The sequence below is a fragment of the Microplitis demolitor genome, chromosome 8 (genome assembly GCF_026212275.2).
Source record: "Microplitis demolitor isolate Queensland-Clemson2020A chromosome 8, iyMicDemo2.1a, whole genome shotgun sequence".
NCBI lineage: Eukaryota > Metazoa > Arthropoda > Insecta > Hymenoptera > Braconidae > Microplitis > Microplitis demolitor.
Genome location: NC_068552.1, coordinates 20,695,051 through 20,711,404, shown reverse-complemented (window position 1 = coordinate 20,711,404; position 16,354 = coordinate 20,695,051). Strand labels below are relative to the sequence as shown.

The 16,354-nt window shown below is 25.0% G+C and overlaps 3 protein-coding genes across 5 annotated transcripts; 1 reads left to right on the top strand and 2 right to left on the bottom strand.

Moving 5' to 3' along the window:
• Positions 1 to 1,787: 1,787 nt before the first annotated feature.
• On the bottom strand, positions 1,788 to 6,913 carry LOC103576631 (uncharacterized). 2 transcript variants are annotated; one of them, XM_053741128.1, is made up of 12 exons: positions 6,826 to 6,913; positions 5,639 to 5,815; positions 5,460 to 5,567; positions 5,143 to 5,371; positions 4,834 to 5,068; positions 4,416 to 4,757; positions 4,234 to 4,343; positions 4,029 to 4,159; positions 3,626 to 3,963; positions 2,629 to 3,564; positions 2,297 to 2,550; positions 1,788 to 2,175 (listed from the first exon to the last, which is right to left on the bottom strand). In XM_053741128.1, the coding sequence occupies exons 1-12, from the start codon at positions 6,857 to 6,859 to the stop codon at positions 1,794 to 1,796; spliced, it is 3,276 nt and encodes a 1,091-aa protein (XP_053597103.1). In that variant the 5' UTR covers positions 6,860 to 6,913; the 3' UTR covers positions 1,788 to 1,793. The 2 variants fall into 2 exon arrangements, with proteins under 2 accessions (XP_053597103.1, XP_053597105.1); XM_053741130.1 differs by having other exon boundaries at positions 6,541 to 6,833.
• Positions 6,914 to 7,923: 1,010 nt separating this feature from the next.
• Positions 7,924 to 11,236, bottom strand: LOC103576632 (transmembrane 9 superfamily member 3). Its single transcript, XM_053741133.1, has 9 exons — positions 11,141 to 11,236; positions 10,822 to 11,017; positions 10,604 to 10,726; positions 10,274 to 10,521; positions 9,960 to 10,199; positions 9,604 to 9,888; positions 9,164 to 9,519; positions 8,963 to 9,046; positions 7,924 to 8,894 (listed from the first exon to the last, which is right to left on the bottom strand). The coding sequence occupies exons 1-9, from the start codon at positions 11,225 to 11,227 to the stop codon at positions 8,750 to 8,752; spliced, it is 1,764 nt and encodes a 587-aa protein (XP_053597108.1). The 5' UTR covers positions 11,228 to 11,236; the 3' UTR covers positions 7,924 to 8,749.
• A 1,308-nt stretch (positions 11,237 to 12,544) lies between these two features.
• LOC103576633 (nucleoplasmin-like protein) lies at positions 12,545 to 15,455 on the top strand. Of its 2 annotated transcripts, XM_008556939.3 has the most exons (6): positions 12,545 to 12,724; positions 13,058 to 13,173; positions 13,644 to 13,857; positions 13,968 to 14,044; positions 14,254 to 14,353; positions 14,930 to 15,018. In XM_008556939.3, the coding sequence occupies exons 1-5, from the start codon at positions 12,703 to 12,705 to the stop codon at positions 14,338 to 14,340; spliced, it is 516 nt and encodes a 171-aa protein (XP_008555161.1). In that variant the 5' UTR covers positions 12,545 to 12,702; the 3' UTR covers positions 14,341 to 14,353; positions 14,930 to 15,018. The 2 variants fall into 2 exon arrangements, with proteins under 2 accessions (XP_008555161.1, XP_008555160.1); XM_008556938.3 differs by lacking the exon at positions 14,254 to 14,353 and having other exon boundaries at positions 12,549 to 12,724; positions 14,930 to 15,455.
• Positions 15,456 to 16,354: the final 899 nt, after the last annotated feature.

Sequence of the window (16,354 nt, the reverse complement as noted above, 5' to 3'; positions counted from 1 at the left end):
AAAGATCGTTTTTAAATAAATAATTTTTATCATACGCATTATACAAACATTTCGATAGCTAATGGAAATTATTATTTTCTTTTAATCGATTAATGTTTAAAGAAAAAAAACGTCGTTCATTTATCGATATCGTACAGTTTTGTTGGGCATAATTTTCTTTTACGAATTACAAAGTACATTTAAAATTTTCAAATAACCATATACATATTATTAACTACATCACTTATATATTTTTAAGTTTTTTATATAAACCAATAATGAATAATTGTAATTCTCTATAGTTACAAAATTTTTTAGTTGGACACGTAAAAATACGAATGTTTTTTTTATAAATTTTATAATTTATGAAATGCTATAAATAAAAGTTATTTTTTTAGTATGTATATATAATGCCCTATCATATTATTTCTGAACAAATTAATTTTACATTATTTTTTTAAGTAAATAATAAATTCAATATTGTTTTAGAATATTAATCGTTTTATTGATTCGTATTTTGATTTTTTTTTTTTTTTTTTAATTATATAATTATCATTTTTGATTGCATATATTTATCTTTAGTATGATAGAATTATTATTAAATAATAAATTATGAGTATTATTAAATTATTAATTGTTATTTTCGATTGTTTCAGCATATATATATATATAGTATAATATATTAATATACATCTTACTTATACTCTAATAATAATACTGACGCAGGTCACAGATGTCTTAATTTTTTTAAATTAAATTTTATCATTAATTATAAACATATAAAGACATTATTATTTTATCAAGTAGTATAGTAAGAAATAGCATACAAATTTTTTTTCTTTTTTCATTTTGTTAGAATAATAATTGTTTGGTCTCAGCAGATTTTTATATTAATTAATAATATAAAATCATATTTTTTATTATTAAATAATTATATATGTTCTTATTATTATATATATATTATTTAATCTCACTATACTATACCCCCGAGATATATCAGTTGCTTTAAATATTTAAAAATAAATCATAATGTGTCCCCGCCATAACAACCATGTGCGTGTGTGTATGTAAGTTTTTTTTTTATTTTATCAAAATGTCGTAACTTATTGAATATACACACTCCGATAGCACTTAACTAGTTAGTACACATATTGTTAATAATGATAAATAAATAAATAAATATATTGTATGGTTTATAATTGATAATAATATAATATTTTTATTGATTTATTCATTATTATATATATTAGGTATATAAATGCTGTATATTGCGTTGATTATTGAAATATATATATATATATATATACAACTATTGAGATTTTTGGAGTAATTATCTATATATATGAACAATAATCATGAAAAAACTTGTATTGTCAAGAAAAGAAAAAGACATGATTTATTTAAAAAATAATAAAATATTATTTTCATCAGTTGTTGTAGTTTGTTGTATATGTTTTGTTTCATTTGATAATTGTATAGCAAAAAATATCACAATAGTCAAAAAGAAAAAGAAAATAGAAATGACTGAAGATCAACGTCATTTAGATTGTATATTTATTATCTGTAGCATTGAGCAAGTATTACTTTGTACAGACTCATTTAAATTTTACTTTTTTATATATATATATATCGTGAAAGCTTATAATATTACTATAATGGTAATAATAATAATAATAATAATAATAATAATAATAATAATAATAATAATAATAATAATAATAATAATAATAATAATAATAATAATAATGTGATATAAAAATTAAAATAAATTATTATTATTGTTATTAATATTATTATCATGGCTTATAGTCAGACTAGAATCTACTAATTGCCTCATTATCATCTTCGTCATGACAATCATCTTCATTATTATCATTATCATCGTAGTTATTTGTATAAGTAACAGTAGCAATTGTTGAATAGTTTAAATCGGCAGTTATTTCTTTTTTATAAATGCCATAAGTAGGACTTATAACAAGTCCACGTCTTCCAGTAACACCAGAACGATTAGTATGATCCTTGTCATCCGCTACGGAAGAATATCTAACTATATGGTTACTATTAGATTTTCCCTTACCATCTTTTTTCGTCGTCATTAATACAGTCATTCGACAATCTTCTGTTCGCAACGGCATCGATGGATATGCTGGTTGCCTTGCAAGAGTAGTTAATGCTCGATCACCAGTTTCATTAAAACTATAATAATAATAATAATAATAATAATAATAATAATAATAATAATAATAATAATAATAATAATAATAATAATAATAATTATAATCAAATAATTTAATAATAAATAAAAAATTAATCATACCTATGGTGCCTTACAATTCCTCGTTTAATTCTACAGTGCTCATTACCGGAACCACCAACAGCAGTACCATGAATTTTACAGGCTTCTACACCTAAAGTAGATGGAATAGGTGATAATGATATTGGTCCGCCAATACTACTAACACCTCTTTCTTCTTCTTCTCCTTCTTTTTCTTCTTCTTGTCTATTGAGGTTCTTATTATTGTCTATAATGTGTACTAATTCGACAGATGGTGTTGGAGAAAATGTGCTCTGCTATATATATATATATATATATTATAATATTAAATTAACATCACAAAAAAATAATTTATTATTATAGTAATTAGATACCTGCGAAGGACGCCGAAGACTAGCCGATTCATCCATACCAACGAGCTTTACACCAACAACATTTTTCTTAACAATCCCAGTAGATGATGATGATGATGACGATAAGGATGATAAAGGTATTACGGCCGCAGTTGGTTCCTTAAAATTATTATTTAAATTTAAATTTAGATTTAGATCTAAAGAACTACGATCTCCAACTACAACACCATTGAATTTATTTTCAATTTCTTTTTTAATTTCAATGCTTTCTAATTTTCCATATATCACAGTAGAATTAAGTAAATGTTGTGAAATTTTTCCGTTACTTGGAGTACTACAAAACGATGATGTCATATCAGCAACTGCTGTTGGTGTAGCTGAACTATTATTATTATTATTATTATTATTATTATTATTATTATTATTATTATTATTATTATTATTATTAATAATTCTTTGAGTATTGTTATTATTTTTATTGTTATTGATGACGCTTATATTGTTAGTTGGTTCACTGTTGGTTAGATAACAAGTGCTAGGAATTAAATTTCTTACAGCCAAAATTTGTCCAGAATTTATATTATGATTATTATTATTGCTGTTGTTGGACTGTAATTGGTGAATCGAGATTACCTTACGGCAATTATTATTATTATGAATATTATTAATACGTCCAGGTGTTTGTGTTGCATTCTTTGGAAAAGGGTTATGATCTGTTCGAGTAACAGGAGTATTATGAACACTCATACCACGGCGAAGAGTATGATCGGCTTTAAAATTACTCAAGTCTATTATATTATTGGATTCTTTGGAAACATTTTGTCGGGATGATGATGAATCCTCATAGTTTAGTATGGATTTATGTCGTTGCTGTTGATGATGATAATGATTTACTGATCCGACTGTTAGTTCTTCTTGACTGTCAGTAGAATCACATCCATCATGTAGTGAACCTTCCTAATAAATAAGAAATAAATATATATGTACATATATTTTATTAAAAATATATATTACTTACTTGAGTAATAGCAGAATCATCTAGAACAAGTGCTGCACCTGAGCTACTTTGAGCAACACAAGATTGTTTTTTTGATCCTTTTTTTCCAGATAAATAATAAACACCAAGAAAATCACAATATTTTAGCCAACAGAGTTTTCTTTCATTAGTATTTCCATCTTTACTAGTACCGTTACCATTACCAAAAATACGTTTGGTAATAAAACTTACGAACAATTGTATAATTATCGAAGATATAACAGCTACAGTACGAAAGGGAAATTTTTGAACCCGAGTTTGTTGATCAAAGAACGGATAGTATATTAATGGAGGCCAAAGACCCAATTTTTTTTCCCCTCCTACATATTATGATTATTATTATTATTTATAATAAATGATAAATATAATAAATAATTAGACAAACCTGCTATTCTCATAATTATTGAAACTAAATATCCTGCAAGACATCCATAAGTATCGATGAGTGATGGCCAATAAATTACTGCAAGCAGTTGAGGGAACAAGACGACGTAGGTCAAGTCCGAGGATAAGTACCTTGTTAAAAGATTGAGGAATCAAGTTATGTATAAAGATCTGTCTCTAATATTCATAAAAACATTTTTACTTACGATAGATAGTAAACACTTGCACTACGAACATTGAAAACAATCCCTGCAGATATTAGAGAAATAATGATGACAGTTATTCTCAAGATCCATATAAGTTCTTTATCAGTCGCCTATTATACATAATTAAAAAATAAAATAATAAATCTTATTTATTTATATTGTTATTATTATTATTCCATTACCTTGGGTCTGATAGTAATTCTGTAAATATTTCTAGAGAAGATGAAACTACTCGACAGAATACTTGAACTAGCAGATGACATGATGGTAGCTAAAATTGTACCTAGACTAATAAATGAAACCCACTGGGGTGTAAGATATTTTAAAATAATTGGTAAAATAGAGCTAGTGCTAGATAAAGTAGTTTGATTAAAATTTTCAATTAGAGACCAATCAGTTTCTCTTGCTACAAGTCCAATTAATGCAGACAGTACAGCTACTGTTAAACAGCATATCATTGATATAATTGATACTATTTTTGCAGTGGATGTATTTTTAATACTCTTAATTTGCTGTAAATAACTCTAAATAAAAAAAAAAAAAAAAAAAAAAAAAGTTACTATTTATTGTTATATATTTATATATTTATATACTTAATACCTGACAGGATAGACCTCCAAAGATGAGCAAGAGTAAACGATCGATCCAATCAGCAAGGTCTTCTGTGGTGACCTCACCCAGCCAATCCTTATTTTTAATTAAATATCTTTCTAAAGATACTACAGCTGGATTCAATATAACATAAGGAGTTGCTATTGCCAATCCGAATATGACAAAAATTAGTTGAAGAGCATCAGCAACACAAGTTACATAAAACCCTCCAAATATCGTATATCTAAATTATTTTAATTATATTATATCAATATATTTTTTAGTAATATTAAATAATAATAATGAAAAAAAAGTTACATAATAATAAGAATTAATGCTGCAGTGATACAAATGTTGCCATCAATTTCAGAAATTACACTTATGGTATTGGCAAGTGCTTTAATTATAGCAGCACACCACAAAAGATCACCTATAAGTGTTGGAAGAAAGAATAAACCACCAAATCGTGGACCATATTGCTGTTGAAAAGGATCAAGTATTGTCACATATTCAACATTTCTTATTGGTTTAACAAATAGTATTGCACCTGTAGTAAAATAATTAAGTTATAATATAGTGTATATTATATTATATTATATTATATACGGTAAATCTAAAGTCAATGATACGATTACCAAAGAAAAGGCTCAAACTGTAACCAAGAGGCATCTGACACCAGGCTAAACTTTTACTAAATATTGCTTCTGCGGTACCATGTACAAAAATTCCTCCTGTCCAAGTTGCTAAAAAATACAGACACATATTATAATTGTTATTGTCATTATATCAAATATATATAAATATAAATATTTACCAACAAGCGATGAAACTCCTAAAAGCAATCCAAGATCGCGATTTCCTAATATTAAATCATCTAGAGATTTACTTTGAATTTTTTTTCTTTTTTTAGTAGCAGCCCAGATATTTACACCCAATATGGTAAAATAAAAAACGGCTGCTCCAGCTATTCCTGCGACGTACATTTCAAAACCTGTTCATAATTAATACATAATAATAATTATTATTATTATAAAAAGTTAATTATTAACTACAGATTGATTTAAGTTATTTTTGATTTTGATTGACATTTTTAGTAATAACGATAAAAAGTCAGGTCACACAAAAGTCACAACCTACTGACATTTTATACTTTCTATTATCCTAATAATTTCTTCCTTTACAGCCGCCTGTATACTAATATATTTATTTATTCAATTTATTTTTTTTTGTCATCATCATCACCAATTAAAAAATATGTTTATTATATTCTGAGAAAAAAATATAAACTTACTTGGATAATAAAATCTATCGTAATAGTTATAAATATATATATATATACTTAATACGACTTTTTAGGTAAAACTAAAATTTTTTTGTCATTTATAATATTTAATTATTCTATAGATTATAATAAATATATCCCTGCTGTAAAACTTTCATATAATACGATAGATTCTGATGGATTCTTATAAAAATGTTTGAGAATCTATTTATCACTTTCTTTAAAACCAAGGATATATTAATTTTATGCATATAAGAATATTGTACAGCTAAAAAAATATGCCAATAAGATGAAGCTATTATTTACTCATATAGTAGTTTAGATCATATGTATATAGATATTAAATTTATTCGTTGATAATTAAATATATATTCCCGCGTGTTTAAACAAATATAGATAATAATTTTTTTTTGTGCAGATAGATTTAAACTTACGTTAAAATTATCTTGTATATTCCAGGATGAGTTAGTTAATTATATACAATGATACCATTGATAAATAGAAAAAAAAGAAGAAAAACTTAATTATTATTGTAAAATTAATTATATTAGCACATGGATTTTTTTTATACTGATAATTGATAAAAAAATATAAAATTTTGTTTATTTAGTAAATCTTTAAATTAGAAATGGAAAAATAAACATAAAATATTATGTATATATAGGTATATGTATAGGGCTATATGCGGCTATACAGATAATAGTAGAATGTAAAACTACCCTGAATGCGCGATCGTACACCCATATCCAGCATCCGGTATTAGTTGAATACTGGACCACTTCGGACCACCTCATCAGCAGCCTCGAGAAAGTATAATAGGGAATGGGGGTAAAAGCTATCCACGTGCCGAGGGTCTTGCCCGGTTTATTGATCTGTTCGCGCAAGCTCTTTATCTTCACAGCCTTTACATTGTATATACATTCATCATAAGTAGACTAATGTTACTCTGCTCTTACTCAAAACTATCTAAAAAAAACCTTATCTTTTTCATTATTTCTTTGTTTTTATTAATATATCCCGTTTATAATTATAATATAACTCTAGAAAGAATTATATATTTTTTTTTTTAATCGGCGTCGAGGAGATACGAGAAGATGACTCTATTTATGTATTAGCAGCATTAAAAGTATCCCGTAACTTTTTCCTTGCTGAAAATAATTTAGCACAATATTAATGTTTTTCTTTTTTTTTTGTTAATTATGATATCCGCTAACAAGAGAAACCCCAAAAAGTTCAGATAAAAATTTATTTTTTAAATTCAGAACCATATGAAGATAAATGAAGATGATTATCTATGAAAAGTGACCCGTAAAAATTCCCCTGTGGGAAATTACTCATCACAATATTAACATTTTTTCTTCATTATAAAGCCCTTTAGTAGACAAAAACATAAAAACTTAAGAAATACACTTTTTTTTGTTGTAATTGGCGAAAGGCAGATGTGGGCAGATGACACTGTCTATGTATTTACATTGATAATTGACTGTAACCTTTTCTCTGTTATAAAATAACTCAAAAAAGATGATTTAAATTACATGTATAATCATCCATCAATCACTTAAAATTTTTATATCATAATTTTATTATTATTATTATTATTATTATTATTATTATTACTTCTAGCAATGCCATTATCATCGATTTTTAAATATTTATTTATTATATTAAGTTTAAAATATTTTATTAGTTGATTTAATTTTCATTATTAGACCATTGTTATTAATTATAATATATGATGTAACTTAAATTATAAAATAAATATTATTTTTATTTATTTTTTATTTTTATTAATATAAAAACAATATAGTATTATAATTAATGTGTGTTGAAGAATATAAAAGTGCTAATGCGAAAACGTAAATAAATTATGCTTTTCGTTGCACTAAATATTCAATTATAATACATTATATTAAGCTAAATTTATACCAGAGTCTATTATTATCATCATTTAGTATATTGTTGCTTACTATATATAATTATTTTGCATCCTTCACAAATATACATCAATTTTTTCCCAATAATCTACTTTTAATTTTAATTTTAAATAATATATTAAATAGTTACTGTTATTCCTTACTCTAATTATTTTTTTTTCTTTTTTTAACTACTCGCTTAATCGTCATTGGAACACAACTTTGTTAAAGAAGACTTGGAGCTAATCATAAGTTTATAATATTTAATCATAAACGCAATAATTATCTACTTAGTATGTGTTTATATACTATAATGTTTACAAGAAAAATATTATTATTTTTAAAAAAATGTTTTTTTTTTCTTTTACAAATTTTTTCTTAAGGTATTAAGTTAACACAATGTAGTAAATTTAAATAAATTATAATAAAATTTCATGACATATTATTAACATTATGAAAGTAAAGTCGTTGATTGCTAACAAAATTAAACAAAAATTTTAAGTACAATTCCTGATTGCACAAATTGGCCAATTTTATTATATTAACATTGACGACGCATTATGTATCAATTAAACAAAAATGTTGTACGTGTAATCAATGATGATGATGATGATGATGATGATGATGATGATGTACAGAAATTACGACACTGATTAAATTTTTTTCGTTTGTACAATTCAAAATGATGGTTTATTATATTTTATAATAAATATTATTAAATAGAAAGAATTTAATCTATTTTAACTGTGGAATAAATTTTGCGAACAAATGCATTAGTACCAATATATCCTACTGTACCGCACATTATACCAAGAGCTAAACTGAAGAGTGCCATGTAACTGAAATAAAATGCAGTTTGAAAAAGGCCATACATTCTGTAAAAAAAAAAACATTAGTTCAAAGCAATACTTATTATATTTTAAATAATTATTAATATAATTACTTTGTTTTGAAGAAGAAATAGTAGAATGAATAAATGTAAACATAACCGGCGGTAGATGCAGCTGCTAAGAAGCTCGTCCATTGCCTATAATTTTGTGTAAATTTAGTTTATATTTAATAATAATAATAATAATAATAATAATAATAATAATAATAATAATAATAATAATATAAAATAATGATGAATTTAAATGATATTTACCATCTGTAATCTTCGGCGTTTAATAAAAAGTATGTGCATACAATAGTAACACAAACAGTTACAATCATCAAAATAACGAATACCAGTAACATAAATCCATAAACGTAATATATTTTATATGCCCAAAATGACGTAAATATAAAATACATTTCAATAAATATTGAGCCAAAAGGAAGAATACCACCCAGTAAAATAATTATCAATGGTTCCATAAACCATTTTTTTTCAGGAATTGGACGGGGTACTGCATTAACTCTGCATGGTGCGTCTGGTGTACCACCAAGATTACGCCCTAATATTGTTCCAACCAATGTTAATGGTAAAATAACAAATACGCATATACATGTCACTGCAACCTACAATATTACAATAATAATTATAAATAAATTAACATATTGTTATTATTTATTTTTTATTATTTATTATTTATTATTTATTACCATTGAGCCAAAGGGAATAGCGCGACTTGCATGATAGTACATAGCAATAAAATTTATAAAAAATGCTGTACCACAGACCATAATTGGTAGCATAAATGCACTTAATAACATTTGTTTTATCCATATTCGTCCACCCATACGTGCATAAAGTCCACCACCAGCATAACCGTTAACTGGTGATGTAGCAGCATACATAAATATTGCTGTTGAAAGCATTGAACCTCGTTCAGTATAAAGCTCTCCAAGTATTGCAAATATTATAACACTAAGTACTACAACAGTCACCTGTAATTATTTATATATAATTTAAAAAATACTTGAAATAGTTATAAATAATAATAATAATAATAATATACCTGATAACCAGCACCAATGAGTGCTGAGAATAATATTGGATGACTAGCTGGTCGAAATACATCACCATGAACTTGTTTCCAACCATATTCATCACCCAAATCTCGTTCAATGTCATCTATTTCTTCATCTTTACTATATCTTGCGTAATCTTTTCTCAATGTACGCATCAATATCATTGAAACAAGTCCGACAAGAAAAATTACCATCATAAAACTATTAAAAATACTAAACCAGTGTATCTGCAGAGATATAAAATAATTATTATATATAACAATGCCAATTGGTAAATAAAAATAATAATAATAGTATTTACTCTATGTTGGAAGAAGCTGGGATCCAAATACTTATCAAATCTATCTTCAAACTTAACATTACTTTTTTTCCAATTAACTTCATAAGTAAATGTAATATGTGCATTTGGAGTCAACTTGACTTTGACACTATTAGTTGTCAAGTTAACATCAACTATTTGTTTATCATTGTATCCAATGTCGAATTTTTTGTGAGTAAATAAATAATACGATATCTCATCACCATTGTTTTCATCCTCACCAACGACACCTAACAAAAAAAATTTTTTAAAGATATATAGATATATATTCATAATAAACAATAAATATTATAATATACTGTTAATAATTACCCCATATTGGAAGATTATCTATATACATTTGGTACCAATATTGATTTTTAATAGCATAAATAAATGCTTTCATATCGTTTTCTGTTAAGTCAATTGAACATACAGTTGTTTTTGGTACTGGAGCTATACAAGATATAATAATTTCATAGATAATAAAACACTCATTAATAATAATAAAATAAATTATATATATATATATATATATATATATATATTACCTTTAAAGTCAATATCCAAGCCACTAAATTTAAGTTCGATGCCTTGAAGAGCTTCTGATAATGTTTCATGATAATGATCAATTGCTTCTTTTTTGCCGTTGCAAAATGGTAATGAATCATAGGCATAAGTTTCTTGTCTATTGTGATAAGGTCCGATGGTGCTCATCCACAATACAACTTGTTCATTATCTTCATACTATTTAATAACATTTAACAATATGCCATTTAATATTATTATTATCATTATTATTATTATTATTATTATTATTATTATTATTATTATTATTATTATTATTATATCAAATATATTAATACTTACAATATGATTATGTTCATCAGCATACGTCAACTGATATAATAATATGTTAAATAATAATGAAAATATAATTTTTTGTGTTAACTTCATTTCGTCGTTTATGATTATAATTTTTAAAATTATTAATATGTACTTGTAATACAATGGATTTTTTATTGGTTAAAACTTGTATACTACTGTGGGTTGGTATTATTATTATTATTATTATTATTATTATTATTATTATTGTTGGTGTTATTATATTTTCAAAGAAAAATACCAATTGCAATTGTGATCGCTATGGGGAGTATTCCCCAATAATTCATTAAATTTCATTAAAAATTTTATATTAAATAAAGCCGACACGAGTACACTTGTTTAATTTTATTATTATTATTATTAATAAAATAGCACAAATTATACATAAATATATATAAATATACCTATATATGTTGTATATTCTAATAGTTTATATGAATGTATATGTTGTTATTTTTTTGAGAATAATAATTTACTCTAAATGGTGTATGCGTGTACGTAACAGTAGGTATTTTTGCCACATATCTTAAACGTTTTAAACTTGAAATAATTATTTTATTTTCCTCCATTTCCATGTAGAGATTTTCAATGCATTTCAATGCAGCGATAATAATTATACATATCCATATGCCATATGTATTTACGACGCTTACGACAAGCAACCAAGAAAGAAGCAACAACCTAGACTCTAGAGAGGCTAAAAAACAAAAAGCTATACATAAATTGTATACTAATCGTTACATGGAAATAAATTTAGCCGATGATCAGGTGGAAATCTGCCCAACTACACTGGATACAAATATAAATGAGTTATAATCTGATATTTAATTAAGCAGTATAATAATTTATAAATAAATTTCATTTACCAGTGAAAGTAACAACTATAATTTCTTAACAACAACAACAACTATTTCTAAAAAGTTAGTATAGGTCATATCGGTGATATTTGCTTGCGCGCCCTCTTGTTTTTATAGCGTTTACTAGCGTCTTCTTGCCTTGTAAATCGGGTTTCGTGTCGGTCTTCTTCTTTGCCAACCACGCGAATTCCACCAATCACTGACATGAACACACATACATAGGTATAGTCATATAGTCATATAGTGTGTGAATGTAATGTCTTGTTGGGTTTGTTGGTCTTGTTTAATGTATATAAAATGTGAGTAGCGTTAAAATTGAACGTTAAACGGACCGAACCAAACCGAACGAACTACCTAAACGACCTAAACCAACCGAAAGCTAAACTAACGTACTAACCGTACGAGCATATACGAGAATACAAACCATACTAACTGATTACTGATAATACTCTAAAATACATTCTGTACAATCGGTACAATCTACATTGAGCTACATTCTCTTGGTTGCTCTTCAACAGCACACAGCAGCAGCAGCAGTAGCAGCATTAAACAACTTGGGCTTTCGGCAGGCACTCTCTACAGTCTCTACAGTCTTTACGTTGCTTTACGACTTTACTAGTTCTTTACTGTTCGGATTTAAGCATCCTTTACGTTTTCTCATAAAAATCCGTTTATATTTATTCAATCATTATGGCAGAGGAATATCTTTATGGTAATTATTATTTATTTATATTTTTATTATTTAAATATAGTGTTATTTTATAATTTAAATACTTACTTACCGCTAAATATTTATAAAAAGTTCTTTCAACGCTATGAACAGGACGCCGGTTGATTTTCGGCCATTGTGATGTATGAGCTACTGCTAAATACTACTATATAAACTACTTTTATTGTCAATTATTATTTTTTATTATAATTATAATTATCTATTTATTCATTTTTTTTTTTTTTTTTTTTTTTTTAAATATAAATATATATATATAAATATATATATATATTGTTTACTCGATCGTTTTAATTTATGAAATATTATTTTCTGTAGGAATAACTCTTCAAGGAGCCAATGCCAGCGAGGTTTGGGATCCTGAGCATAAAAATGATGATGCAGATGGTGGTAATCAGCACTTTGGAGTTGACCAAAAACTCATTATCAAAATGGTAAATGTTGTTTCATTTTATTATTATTATTATTATTATTATTATTATTATTTTTTTTTTTTTTTTTTCAATCATTTAGCTTCTGTAAATACATTCATGCTTTTTATATTTAGTAGTGAAATATATATCTTTTTTTTTTTATTACACATAAATTTGAATTTAACATTAAATGTAAGATAATATCGTTCTTAAACTAACTCAGTAAATAATTTAATGGCATGTGTAACGACAACAATGATAATGGCAACGAGTATTTAGACGAAAACGACGCAATGATAAAAGTAAGAGAGGTTATACAGCCCGCTCCTTCATAATTCTGAAATCCTATTGGATTAGCCAAGTTTGCGCGCCAATTATATCAATGTCACATGCATCTAAAAAACAAAATTTAAAAAATATTATTATTATTATTTTTGTATTGTGTTCTTTTAATTATTAACAAATTTAATTATTTATTTTTATTTTTTAAGGCTTTGTTGGGACCAGAAGCTAAGGTTGGTGAACTAAATGTTCTTCAAGTTGAAGCTATGGGACTGAAGGGATTAATAAAAACGCCGATTGCTTTACTGGAAAGAGGAAAAACCGAACAAATTATTTTGGACCTCAGTTTTCCCGATCCACCAGTAACTTTTTCTTTAGTTAAAGGTAGTGGACCTATTCACATAGTAGGACACAATTTATTGGGTAAGTTTTTAATTTTTTTATATTTTTGTATATACCTATGGACTATATTATTATTATTATTATTATTATTATTAATAATTACGTTATTTTTCTATGAAATATTATAATAGGAACACATATGGAAGAATTTGACGACTTGGAGGAGGAGATGGACGAGGAAAACATGGAAGACGATGATGAGGAAAAGGTAAGAGATAATAATTACACATTTACAGAGTAATAACATAAATACTAATCTATTGTTAAAAATAAAAAACCAATTAGTCGATTTTTTTTTCCTTTTTTTTTTTTTTTTTTTACGAGTTACATTTTCTGTTGGGTAGTTGATTCAAAAAAAAATATATATGTATATATATATTTATCGGGATCTTATATAAAATAGACTAAAAATTTCAGGCATCACAAAAGAAACGAAAGCAAACCGCGGATGGTAAAAAAAATGGCACCAAACGCGCCAAGATGGATGAAGCAATAGACAAGTAAAACGTATAGTCAGGTGACGGCGATAACATATACCATTAGAAAAAAAAAATTGATGATAAGCAAACTTGTGCTTTCATGATACAGTGTTAATTATTTTAAATTTTTTCATAATATCTTTAACACGTAAATTAATAATTGTAAAGATAACGACGATATATTTATTAATATCGTATCAATTTACGAAGACGCGACAAAATTCCATTATTATATTTCTTGTATTTTATTTTTTATTATTATTATTATTATTATTATTTTTTTTTTTTTTTGCATTTGTTTAGTGTTACATTTACTTTTCCTCAAATAAATTATTTTATTTGGAAATAAATTCAACATGTTTTTTTATTTTTTTAAATATAATAATAATAATCATAACAATAACAATAATGATAATGATGTTGATGATAATGATAATTATAATAAAGACAATTATAACCTTGTCATTTTTCCATCTTGGCGTTGATTTTATTGAAATATTAATAATTTAATCTACATTTATAAAAAAAATATTTATTTTGTATACATCTATATGTATGTAAATTTGATTATGATTGTAAATTATATACATACGTATTTTTAATGTGTAATACAGGACACCGAAGTTGACGAGGACGAGGATGAAGAGCCTAAAAAGAAGAATGCCAAAATGACAGCTGCGACTAAAACAAAAAATCAAGCCAACAAAAACAAGAAAAAATAAATATTAATATTTCAACATCATTTATTCATCTCTGTCTCCCATAAGAAAATATTTAAAAAAAAAACACAAAACACACATACATACATAAATTTTCATTTTCTCATACATATACAAATACGCATTGACATAAATCAACATATATTCTTTTAGACTAGGCTATATTGTAATTTAAATCCATTTAATAATTATACATATTGTCATTTGCATTTGCGCGCGCATCAACTGTTTTATTTTTTATTAATATTATTATCATTGTCATTATCATTATCATTATCATCAACAATGATTATACGCATCCACGTATTTCACTACTAAATAAATAGCCGCGAACTTTTAAATGTAATTTATGATAACAATAAACAAGTTCATCAGTCATTTAAAATTTTATAAAATTTTATTATTATTTTTTAAAAATTATTTTCTTAATTTCAGGATATTTTATTTTTTTATTACCAAATAATGCAAGTATTTAAATTTATATAACTGATTGATGGAAGGGAAAAATGATTATGAAAATTATATAATAAATTAATTGGTGTAAATTAATAAAATTTTAGAAATTCGTGGATGCATAAAAAAGAAAATACGCGTGTGTATAAATGCATTATTTCAAAAATTAAAAAATTAATAATTAAATATATTGCTAAATAATGAAAAAACAAACAATAGAACAAGTTTTTGTAATCTAAGAGGAATAAAAACTTTTAATTTTCTTAAAAGGTATAAATATTTAACATAATTTATTGATGTAATAATTTAATTATTAAAAATTTTGATACTGTTATTTATATTTTTCTTTATCTCAAAGTATAACTAGTAAAATATTCTGTTGTAATTAAAATATAATCGACCACTTATCAATATAATTTTTAAGTACAAGAATCATTCCACAATATGATGATTTGGTAACACTTATTTATCATACATGAGATTATTCTATATATTTCTTCTTTTTGCACGCAAGGTGATGATGACTGCGCGTCAAAGTATTAAGTACATAACTACATACAAGTATTTTCCCAGTGTGATTGATTAATTAATTGTGTGTACATTTATGCTGTACTACACTTACTTTTGTACATATACGATTCAATAACAATAATAATAATAATAATAAAAAATAAAATAAAAATCACGAAAATAAAGATTTATTATACATCAACACCAATCCGAGTCATTTTAATTTATTGTTTAAGTTTTTTAATAAGAAATTTAAAAATTTTAATAAAAATCTTGGATTATTATTACTATTAAATCATGTTACTTAAACTATAAATTACCAATAACAGCCATCAAATAAATAATTTAAAAATTTAA

What these genes read in the sequence shown, in the direction of transcription:
- LOC103576631 (XM_053741128.1), bottom strand. Translation starts at nt 6,859, where the DNA reads ATGCTGGATATGGGTGTACGATCGCGCATTCAGG. An exon ending in TTGGAGGTCTATCCTGTCAG is followed by an intron (nt 4,758 to 4,833) that starts GTATTAAGTATA and finishes TTTTTTATTTAG; the next exon opens with AGTTATTTACAGCAAATTAA. An exon ending in ATGATTCTGCTATTACTCAA is followed by an intron (nt 3,565 to 3,625) that starts GTAAGTAATATA and finishes CTTATTTATTAG; the next exon opens with GAAGGTTCACTACATGATGG.
- LOC103576632 (XM_053741133.1), bottom strand. Translation starts at nt 11,227, where the DNA reads ATGAAGTTAACACAAAAAATTATATTTTCATTATTATTTAACATATTA. An exon ending in CTGATGAACATAATCATATT is followed by an intron (nt 11,018 to 11,140) that starts GTAAGTATTAAT and finishes GTTATTAAATAG; the next exon opens with TATGAAGATAATGAACAAGT. An exon ending in CTTGGATATTGACTTTAAAG is followed by an intron (nt 10,727 to 10,821) that starts GTAATATATATA and finishes TATCTTGTATAG; the next exon opens with CTCCAGTACCAAAAACAACT.
- LOC103576633 (XM_008556938.3), top strand. Translation starts at nt 12,703, where the DNA reads ATGGCAGAGGAATATCTTTATG. An exon ending in GGCAGAGGAATATCTTTATG is followed by an intron (nt 12,725 to 13,057) that starts GTAATTATTATT and finishes TATTTTCTGTAG; the next exon opens with GAATAACTCTTCAAGGAGCC. An exon ending in AGTAGGACACAATTTATTGG is followed by an intron (nt 13,858 to 13,967) that starts GTAAGTTTTTAA and finishes ATATTATAATAG; the next exon opens with GAACACATATGGAAGAATTT.